General features: G+C 44.6%; 1 protein-coding gene across 1 annotated transcript; it reads left to right on the forward strand.

Annotated features, from left to right (window-relative positions):
- Nucleotides 1-1940: 1940 nt before the first annotated feature.
- Il1b (interleukin 1 beta) lies at nucleotides 1941-7150 on the forward strand. Its single transcript, XM_035446351.1, has 6 exons — nucleotides 1941-1987; nucleotides 2515-2563; nucleotides 4130-4331; nucleotides 4866-5030; nucleotides 6095-6225; nucleotides 6941-7150. Exons 1-6 carry the CDS (start codon nucleotides 1941-1943, stop codon nucleotides 7148-7150), a joined length of 804 nt encoding a protein of 267 aa, XP_035302242.1.
- The last annotated feature ends 3879 nt before the right edge of the window (nucleotides 7151-11029 follow it).

The raw sequence follows: 11029 nt of genomic DNA on the forward strand, positions 1-11029 counted from the left end.
TGAATGTCCGACCTTAGCTTGGCTTGTTTCTAAACAGCTTTTCTAACTTAAATTATCCTGTCTCTCTTTAAGTATGTTTTGCCTCTTGGCTTTTCACCTTTGTTTATTCTATATTTCTTTCCTCCTTACTTCAAGCCGGCTGTGTGGCTGGCCCCTGGTGTCCTCCTCTCCTTCTCTTCTCCCTCCTCCCTCTGTGCTCTTCCCTGAAGCCTAGGTTTCTTCTCCTATTTATTCTCTCTGTCCTGCAGCCATGCCCATCCCTCTCTCCTGACTAGCCATTGGCCATTTGGCTCTATTAGACCAACCAGGTGTTTTAGACAGGCCAAGAAACACAGCTTTACTGAATTAAACAAATACAACATAGAAGAATGCAGTAGCATAAATAAATGTAATAAACTAATATTCCACAATGTTTTTTTTTTTCAAAACCTTTTTAGGCAAAGAATTTCTCTACATTTTCCAAGCTGAACTGTGATCATGAGCATCATAACCTTCACTCACCTCCTTTGCATGATGCAACTTAATTCAGGCTCATTTTTACTGACCACCAAGCACCGATACGGTTTCAACTTGAGACTGGTTAGGGCACCTAGCTCCCTGGCATTATTGAACTGCATAAACATGCCTCCAGAGTTCTCTTACCCTGTGACCAGCCTACACAGATGCCTGCATACTGTGTTTCCTAGCGTAAATGTCTCTCCAGACATCCCTGTCAACACAGTAATGGAGAACTCCTGCAGTAGAACCCAGGGCTCTCAAGCCAGACCAGGTGGACTATTGGCAGAGCATCACACACGGTTTCCCACTCCAACAGGGAAGCTTCTTAAACATTAGTGGGTGTGCATCTGCATGTCCTTCTTTGCTAAGGACATCCTAACCAAAAAAACGGTCAGCTAACTTAGGAAAATCCAGTATTTTAATACTGACACTATCTGCACAGTAGTTCAGAGAAAAATATGCCTGTTTCCACGGTGACACGCTTGCAGATGTGTCATGGTTTGCCACTCCTTGAACTTCCAGGGATTAGAAATTATTTCTTCGGGGTAACAACAGCCTCTTCCCCTAATAGTTCCCATCAATCTGCTCCCCCTCCCTGCACCGATGACTTGGTTGTGAAATCAGTTACCCAAAGGGAAAATTTCTCAGCTCTGTGCTTCTGCTTTTGAGGACTATAAAACAGTGAGGGAGAACTAGTGGACAACAAACCTTGTGGTGGCTCGAGGCTGAACAGGCTGATCGGGGAATACTTTCCAGCCAAGCTTCCTGTGCAAGTAAGATTTACCTCTCACAACTAAATCCTGGGAGAAAGACTCTTTCTCTCTCTCCTTCTCTCTCTCTCTCTCTCTCTCTCTCTCTCTCTCTCTCTCTCTCTCTCCATCTCTCTTTCCTTCTCTCTCTTTCTCTATCACTCCCTTTCTCTGTACTTTTTTTAATTAAAAAAAATAGTTGTAAGGCTACGACTTGTGAATCATTATGGAAATGAATGCTGTTTATATGGCAGCTGACATCTAAGAGCTAACTGTCTCCTTGAAGTTTTTCTGTTTGGGGCTTAGCTCAACTCTTGTTTTCTTCTAGACCAGTGGTTCTCAACCTTCCTAATGCTGTGACCCTTCAGTACAGTTCCTCATGTTGTGGTGATCTCCAACCACAAAATTATTTTCATTGCTACGTCATAACTGTAATTTTGCTACTGTTATGAATCGTAATGTAAATATCTATGCTTTCCCATGGTCTTAGGTGACCCCTGGGAAAGGTTGAGAACCACTGTTCTAGACCCATACAACAGCTCCTCAACTCATTCACTCATTCCCCAGAGATCAGTTTTTACATGCCCATCCTGAACTAGAGCTGAGAGACATACAAATGACGGTGGCCCCGAGGGAACTAACCCTGTGCATGGCCACTCACTTTCTCTTTTTACACAGGTGTCTGAAGCAGCCATGGCAACTGTTCCTGAACTCAACAGTGAAATGATAGCTTTCCACAGGTCAGTGGGGAGCTGGAGAGGGGTCATATGTTCAGGGCTCTGCTTTCAGGAATGGAAGGCTATCTATTCTCAGAAGCCAGATTGTCCCCAGCTCACCTCCTTCAGTGGCTATCAGAATTCAAGTCAACCTCCTTTAAAGGCTAATTTGTCTACCTAGTCCAGCCTTGAGACCTAGGTGCTGTCACTACAGGGACTCCTACAGGTGCACCTTCCACATGGACAGTACAGGAGCCCAGTTTGCAAAGTCTGGCTTGGAAGCAAGGGGTTAGCACTCAGCTTTTAGCTATCTCTGCTAGCCTAGAATTTAGGTGTCAGAATCCAACAGACAGCACCAAGAGAACCCACCTACCTGGCCCAGAATCTGCTTCTAGATGCTTGCTTGCACACTATGGGACTTTCCAGGAGACTTCAGGAAGCTTTGAGTGTCGTTCTATGCATAGCTTTATTAACAGCAAAGAGTTTTATGCACAGTATTGCTCCGTATTGATAAGGAGGCATAGCTTAACCAACATTTGTTTTCATTACAGTGATGAGAATGACCTGTTCTTTGAGGTTGATGAGCCCCAAAAGATGAAGGTGAGACTCGGGTCTTAGCTCCCAGCCTGTGGCCGGGCTCCGGAGTGGGAAAAGCTCCAGTCGGGGTGAGGGATACTGGATTGCCTTGCTCCAGGTATATTTTGTGATGGCATTATTTTGCCTCTTCCAGTGAAACACACAGACAGCCCAGACACTGACCTAGCTTCCACACTGCTCCCACTACACCATAGTCACTCACCGAGACTTGCTGGTGGTGAGCATGGTGTTTTATGCTAGGAAGACAGTCAGGTCTTCAGTACACATTTAGTCCTCCCTTCAAGATGGATGAGGCCTACTCTGATCACTTATGTCAAATTCCATGTAAGCCGGAGAGGGTGACCTTTAGGATTAGCATATCTTCCTTCTCTACTGTAGAATAGTTTCTTGTGCTTCTAGGGAAGAGATTAAGACAGTAAGAAGTAGTAAACAAAGAGATTAATTGGGATTTTTTAAAAATAAATTTTGACCTTAGACAAGACCTTTAGTTGCTGTGTGACCTTAGACAAGTCACTGTGCCCTTTTGGCTCTCATCTCAGAAACACAGGGTCTGAGCCAGAAGCTCCCTGAGATGTTAACATTCTGCAACAACCTTCAGTTCTGAATGCTTTCAGTGCTGGCCAAGTCCATCCTAGCACGTGGGTATTCTCCAGACTCACTCTCGTGAAAAGCCATGTTGACCTCCCAGCTGTCCCTTCCCCTTTCCACGAAGATAACTCTCTAATGTGGCATGGCATCCACCCACCAGATCACTGACGAGTCAGGAGGTAGCTGCTTTTCTCAGACCCTGTTTTCAAGTTCATGACCCCTCCCCCACCTGAAAAATCCAGTCCTCAGTCTTAAATGAGTGTCTTTTAAAGACCATTGTAGCTGGTTAACTCAGCCCTGGGTGGAGCCCTTGACTTTCTCAGCCAGGCTGTGGCCCCCACTGCCTGCTCCAGAGCCTGGCTCTCACTGAGAGCCTCTGCCCTAGACAGGGACTTCTCTCCCAATCAGCTTTCCCTTCATGTCATTCAAAGTATCTGCCACTGTCTGTCAGGCTTTGAAACTATTACCATGCTTCCAGACAACTTTGGTTAGGCCTAATGTAGTGTTTCTCTGAAGAGCAGGAAAGTGGTAGCATGTTTCACAAGCAGCAACCCTGCTTATGGTAGTGTCTGCCAAATGTCTTTGAGGAAAGGGGTGTGTGGGAACAATTGAGAGTTTGCTGAGTGATCTCAGGTAAATAGAAGACAGCATAAACATGCTGTCATGAGAAATTAAATGTGCGGTGTTGGAGCTGTGAGGACTCCAAAAGATGAAAGGTTTAAGTGGCTATAGTTACATGATGAGGAGAGGTCTGTACAAGAAAGATAAAGAAGAAAGGGGGTTAGGGTAGAGAATGCCAGGAAGCCTGTGTCTGGTTGCCATGTGCCCCCGGGTAAACCACTGAAGTCCTCTGGGCTCTGGAGACACAAGGATTGTGGTTAAGAGCTTGGTTATCTCCCAGGCCCCTAGAGTTCTCTGAGGTTAATGTAGGAGTTCCCTGGGCTGATGACCTAATGCGCTCTCTGCCTGGATTCTCCACAGTGCTGCTTCCAAAGTCTTGACCTGAGCTATCCAGATGAGAGCATCCAGCTTCAAATCACCAAGCAGCATCACAACAAGAGCTTCAGGCAGGTGGTCTCAGTCATCGTGGCTGTGGAGAAGCTGTGGAACATACCTGTCGCTGGCCCATGGACCCTCCAGGATGAGGATCTGAGAACCTTCTTTTCCTTCATCTTTGAAGAAGGTACTTGATGAGCACTAAGGGCAAACAGTAGACCTTCTCTCTGCTCCTTCTCTGCCTATCTCTTGGCAGTCAACTTCCCTCCTTAAGTGGAAAACCCTTAATGGCAGACATTTCAACCCTTTGAAGAAAGCAGGGAAACCTCCAAAATGAATTAGTTAGATCTTGAGCTGATTAGCTTAAAAGAAGGTTTTAATGATGCTCACATTCGAAACCGGACCATTTATTCTCCAAGTACTTTGGCTTACACTAGAGCTTGAAGTCTCACAATGCCCCTGATGAACTAATTTTATTACTAGCAACATTTTCTGTAAGTACCACAACTGCTAGTCCATAGCAAATGGTCATAGCGCTGAAGGTTGTCTCAGGGTGCCAGATCACCTCACTTCCAATTTCTTTATACCCCACAAAAAATAAAGTAGAACCTTGACTCTGAATGCTTAGATGCCACTTGATAAACCAAATTCTGCTGCTTTGCTTCACTGGGCTGGCTCTTCTAATTGTCTACCTAAACAACATCCTTTCTTTGACTTTCAGAGCCCATCTTTAGTGACTCCTGGGATGATGAGCTGATCGTGGCTGATGTTCCCATTAGACAGCTGCACTGCAGGCTCCGAGATGAACAGCAGAAATGCCTCGTGCTGTCTGACCCATGTGAGCTGAAAGCTCTCCACCTCAATGGACAGAATATAAACCAACAAGGTAACTAGGCACACCTTGGTTTCCCTTCCTGGACTCCTGGAGGCTTACTAGATCTCTGTGTTTTAAGATGGAACACTATAGCAAATGTGTGTGTGTGTGTGTGTGTGTGTGTGTGTGTGTGTGTGTGTGTGTGTGTGTGGTAAATTATAACCCTTTTCCGGTCCAGTCACAAAGTGATATAGGGGTAGCACATTGCCAATGCTCCATGAGTGTGGAGTCATTTGATGGACACGCCACAACTGCCTGTGGCTCTTTTTCCCTCATTTGAGGCTGAAATGTGGCTGGTAGAAAATTGATATATCCATTTTTGTTCCCAATCCTGTCCCTTGCCCTGATATCCTTCCCACCCAATACCACAGGGTTCCTACAGGGAGATTTACTGACCATCAGGAACTTAAATGTCTCGTCGATAATAAGTGTTTCAAGTGTGGCAAGGGTATCTTTAGATGTAGGGATAGGTCTGGCACCACACCGCTGCGGCCAAGAGGGCAACAGCTGACAGCAGCGGCATGTGCTTCTCCTTGGCTTCTCATCTTAGAAGCTATGGAAGGAGCTGTCTGCTCTTGTCCAGGTGAAGATAATCTCATTTCTTTATAACTGAGCCATGACAGTGGCCAGGGGCCTCTGAATGAGATTGCTGTGACTAAGATCAAAATGGGTGTCTCTTTCTTGAAGCCACTCTCCCCAGCTAAGCCAGTTGTTCCCACTTGCTGTTCTATATTCCTCAAAGAGAGAGGGCCCCCGAGTCTTCTAGGAGCATAGCTTTACCTGGTTTCATAGTGACCAAACTGTACTTCTCATGTTAATGGGCACACAGCCCACAAGTGACATAAGAGCTTTATTCCTTAGAGCTTAGGTGAAACCCCTTTCATTCTTCATTGCTGCTACTAAGAGGTTCTGAGTGGATCCTGGCTCAACCGCCTGACCTTGATACTGTCTATGAGAAGCCGTGTTAGCCCAGTCTGTGCCAGAGGAAGCTCCTTCTGGGCTTTGCCTGTCAAGTCTGGAGTTTGAGTCCTCCCAGCACTGCTGTATCCTCAACCCCTTTGTTTTCCTTCCTCCAGTGGTATTCTCCATGAGCTTTGTACAGGGAGAAACAAGCAGCAACAAGACACCTGTGGCCTTGGGCATCAAGGGAAAGAACCTGTACTTGTCCTGTGTGATGAAAGGTGACATGCCCACCCTGCAGCTGGAGGTGAGTGATGACAGAGAAAGCCATCCCCTTGTTCTCTTGAGACTCTCAGCCATTCCGTACTTCCCAGACATCTTCCTGCTCCCACCCTCCAGAAAATGCCAGAGGTCTTAAAATAGAATAAAATTAGCATAACTTTTAAATGCATGTAAACCTCACTCCCTCGATGGGGGAAATTAAGCCATTTTGCTGTTCTTATCATGTCCTGCCATGGCTATGGCCGACAATATATCGTACAGTGTTAAGGATGAAAGGGTTGCATATGGCTACAGTTTTTTCCTCATTTGTCAGAGGACAGTTTGGAGACAATTAAAGTGATTAAAGTGAATCACCATCAGTCCCGAGGTAGCCGAGGCCCACCACTTGTAACATTCCTACCAAAAGCTTCATTCCTAAGCTGATGCCATTCAGGTTTTAGGGGGGAAAAGGTGACAAAAATACCCAGAAACTAGGTATTCTTAGAATATTTTATTATAATTTTCATTTTTAAAAATATTTCTACCCATATGATCCTCCCCTTGGGCTTAGGATTCAGAGAAAATAAACGGCTCCTTCAAGGATTAGATAGAAAGATGGGGTCCATCAGTAAAGAATGTGGCCCCTAGCCCCACAATCTGCTCACCAATGTCTTCTCCAGCAGCCTGAGAACATGGCTACTGTGGTAGCTTTAGCCTTTCTGTCTCACACACATAAAACTCTTCTTTCTATTTTTCTGCAGAGTGTGGATCCCAAACAATACCCAAAGAAGAAGATGGAAAAGCGATTTGTCTTCAACAAGATAGAAGTCAAAAGCAGGGTGGAGTTTGAGTCTGCACAGTTCCCCAACTGGTACATCAGCACCTCTCAAGCAGAGCATAAGCCCGTCTTCCTGGGGAACAACAGCGGCCAGGATTTAGTTGACTTCACCATGGAATCCGTTTCTTCCTAGGAGGCTCATGTATGAAGCCTCAATCCTTATTGCTGACACCTGAAGTATAGGCTGGACTACTTCTAATGCCCTCCCCAGAATGTGTCCATTGTCACCAATGAGGGGACAGCTCTGATTCCAGGGGCATCATTAGTCCTCTGCCGAGCCAGGACTCCCTCACCTCTCCTGCATTTTCAGAGCCACCTTGACAGAAACCATAGCACAAGAAATCTTATGTTTTCTTCCTGGCCTCTGATGGACAACCACTTACCTGTTTATTTATGTATTTATTGATTGATTGATCTATTTAACTTAATTCAAGGGAAACATGAGGCATGCCTACAGAAGATTCTTGTTTTCAATGTTTATGTAATAAATTGAATTTGGATCCTGAACTGAGTTCTTTCATTGAAGCTGAGAATAAATAGGCTTGTATTATGCAGATGAGAATATTTATGAATGAAACATTAGCACATTGTTTTGATGAGTATGAAATAAATTTCACACACACAAAAAAAACTTTCAGCCTAATTATTGAGTTCTCTTGGAGTTTGCACAGAAAGAGAAAAATAAATTGGTCCATGAGAATTCTCACTGGAGGTTAAGAAGCCCATTCCTCACAGCTGAGAGCAACAAAGTATCCTAGACATATCCTTGACCACAAATATAAACCTCACCCTCTCAGCTTCTTCCTTTCTTCCTTCCCTCTTTCCTTCCTTCCTTCCTTCCTTCCTTCCTTCTTTCTTTCTTTCTTTCTTTCTTTCTTCTCTTTCTTTCTTTCTAAAGTCTATTCAAGGGCTGGGAGATGGCTCAGTGAGTAAAGTGTTTTACCATGCAAGCATGAGGGTGTGAACAAGATCTCCAACATCCATATAAAAAAACCTGGCATGGTGGCACATGCCTATAATCCCAACACTGGAGATGTTGGAACAGGAGGATCCCTGGGACTTCCTAGCCAGTTAGTCTAGTGGGTATCCACATTCAGTGAGGGGCTCTGTCTTAGAACTTAAGGTTGGAAGCAATTGCGGAAGATAACTGATTTTGATCTTTAGTCTACACCCCCACACATGAGCACACACACACACACACACACACACACACACACACACACACGGATTTTCATTGCACATAACTGATCAGAAAAATAAGTTCAGCTGAAACTTTAAAGGGAGTAAGATTTAGTTGTAACAGTTGACTTGACTAGTCATTTAGTCCACAGCCATCTGTGAAACCAATGCTTGAGCTCCTAGTACAGAGACGGATAAGCTAAGTACTCTACTTACATAGCAGATAGGTGGGTAGAAGAATGGAAGGATGGATAAGAAGGGATTGACCTGTGAAACAAGCTTGTTCCTAATTTGAACTAATAAAAAAATCAAAAAAAAATTAAGGCAAGATAGAGAGAAGATGAAGTATAAACGGAGTAGCTGGGAAGGAGCGACATGGTCTGGCAGGAGAGATGACAAGTCAAGGAGAGTGACTTTCGCGTCATGTCTAAAGGAACAAGGGCAAGTAGAAAAATGAGGAAAAGACACATCAGGTAGAGGGTCCCAAGTGAACAAAGGCATTGGGATATGAGAATGAATGGCGCACAAAGAAAATCAAGAATATCCCAAAACAAAGTCAAAACACAAAACAAACTACAGAAAGAGAAAAGTGTACTTCATCCCAAATAAAGGGATAATATCCTGAACATGCAGAGAGTTCCTTCAAAACATTAGAGGAAGAATAGAATGAATGTCCAACAAAACAATAAACTCAGAGGGTTATTACCAGGCTGGGCTGATCACAAAAAGGGAAATGTCATCAGACCCTGGCAGAGCAAGGGTTACTCGATGTTACTCATTAGAAGAAAGTCAACTTAAAGGTACCTCGAGATACTCATGTCTTCCTATCTGGGTGACGACAAAAATCAAAGGTTTCACACACCCTGTTGGCGAAACTGTAGGGAAACCCCACTGTTAAATATTATACATGAAGAATGACATCTATGGGAGAGAATGTGGTGATGACTGACAGTCACAAATGTACTTCGCTTTGTCCCAGCAATCTTACTACTGAGGATGCAGCCCATGAATGTATATGGCCTATATGAAATGATACAGAATCAGAGCTGTCCGTTTCACGGAGATCACTCGCAATAATTGCAACTAACTCAGTATCAACCAAAGCCTGCTTAAAGAATCTGAGACAGAACTGAAGAGTGAGGAAAGACCTGGCTCTCTGCGCCAATACAGAACTCCTTCTAAAACATGCAGAAAAAGCCAGGCCTGAAGTGGCAACATAACAGAGAGCAGAGGGGGCGAAAGCAAAGCCACCTATTGCGCTCATATTTGATCTGAAATTTCTAGAGGATATTTAAGAAACAAATCAAATCCCTGAGAAGATCCAGGAAATAAAACATACCCGAGCATGCATTGGAATAAACCCCTCTCTGTATTCTTTCTATATGGTTTAATCTTTTTAATCATGTGAATATATCAACATTTCAGATATATAATAGCAGTAACTAAAGCACTGAAATGCTAGTGCTTAGAAGCTCGCTTCCAACACCCATTATCTCCAGCTCCTGAAGTGACTGTTTGTTTGTGACTTTGGCAGGAAACACATCACCCCACAACAGCTCCTACCAGCTTCCAAGGAGAGCCCACATGCTGGAAAGTGGAAACCAGGTGCTTCTAACTTTAACCTGATGTCTGAGAGTCAGTAACAAGCAATCCATAGGGGCAGGCAATGGCTGATTTTATAGAACTGAGCAGCAGTGAGCAAGCACCTGGTTGGAGAAGGAAAAGAACCCAGTGATATCTGGGAGCGTATGGGGTCTGAGAGACTGGGAAGTGGGTAGCTGCTAACACCTAAGCCAGAGGTGGAAGTGTAAGACAGTGTGACTTCTACACAGGCCTCTCGTTATTTGTTATACCATGAACAGTAGGGCTTTGGGATTGGCATAATTTGAACAACAGGAAATGAAGAAATGATAGACATGTACAGAAAAGCTGGGATCGAGTGGGCCCTGTACTCTGACTGAGACACACTGGCTGCCTTGAAACTCAGTGAGTTTATTGTATATCGTTTAAGGAGAGGGCAGGCTAGCTAACCTCAGTAGTGGGGCGGGGGTCTCTGTAGGGGAGAAGTCTCAGGAGTCATCTGGAAGGAAGAAGCTGTGACTGATAAATTTCTGTACACTGACAACATCCCTACTCTGACCAGGGAAAACCTCGCCATTCCTGTAGGTCTGAGGCACTGAGATCCTTGGCATGGCCATGTTTGTGTCCCCAATACATTCACTTGGGAATCCATCTGCTCCTTCCACTGTTGCTTACTCTTCACCCCAACATACACACACACACTCACTCACACACACACACACACACACACACACACACATACACACACACACCAGTACAACCTTGCTAAGCACCAACAGACATGTGGTTCTCCTGTAGGCCAAGGTGAGGGTGAGCTGGAGGTCTGAGGTAATGATTCCCAAGGATGTATAAGTCAGAGCTTCCTCCCAGTTCTTCAAACTTATCTCACCCACATTGAGGGTCCCAAATTGGCAGTGAAGGATCAAGCCAAGTAATAAGATTTTTCTTCCAGGGAAGTCCGGAAGCACTTTTGCTCTCACCTAGGTAAGCATGACTACTCACTTACATAATCACGACAATCCAATTCCCTACAAGAAAGTCACAAAACCGTGAAACACAGATGCATTGGATGGATCCCTGGGAGTAGAGACAAGGAATGTCATGGCGGGGGGAGTGAGAAGGGTTCCGAGGTCCCTGGCTATTCTCCCAAATCAAAGGTCTTAATGTCTCTAAGAACACTACATCTTCTAGCAAATAGAGTGTCTGGAGACAGAGATGTCAAGGTAAGATCTATGCCTGAACAAGAGGTGTC

The sequence above is a fragment of the Cricetulus griseus genome, chromosome 6 (assembly GCF_003668045.3).
Source record: "Cricetulus griseus strain 17A/GY chromosome 6, alternate assembly CriGri-PICRH-1.0, whole genome shotgun sequence".
Classification (NCBI taxonomy): Eukaryota; Metazoa; Chordata; class Mammalia; order Rodentia; family Cricetidae; genus Cricetulus; species Cricetulus griseus.

Bases quoted from the DNA above. Each gene is read 5' to 3' on its own strand.
- Il1b (XM_035446351.1), top strand. From the start codon at position 1,941: ATGGCAACTGTTCCTGAACTCAACAGTGAAATGATAGCTTTCCACAG. The intron at 1,988-2,514 runs GTCAGTGGGGAG...TTTTCATTACAG, and splicing joins GAAATGATAGCTTTCCACAG to TGATGAGAATGACCTGTTCT. The intron at 6,226-6,940 runs GTGAGTGATGAC...ATTTTTCTGCAG, and splicing joins TGCCCACCCTGCAGCTGGAG to AGTGTGGATCCCAAACAATA.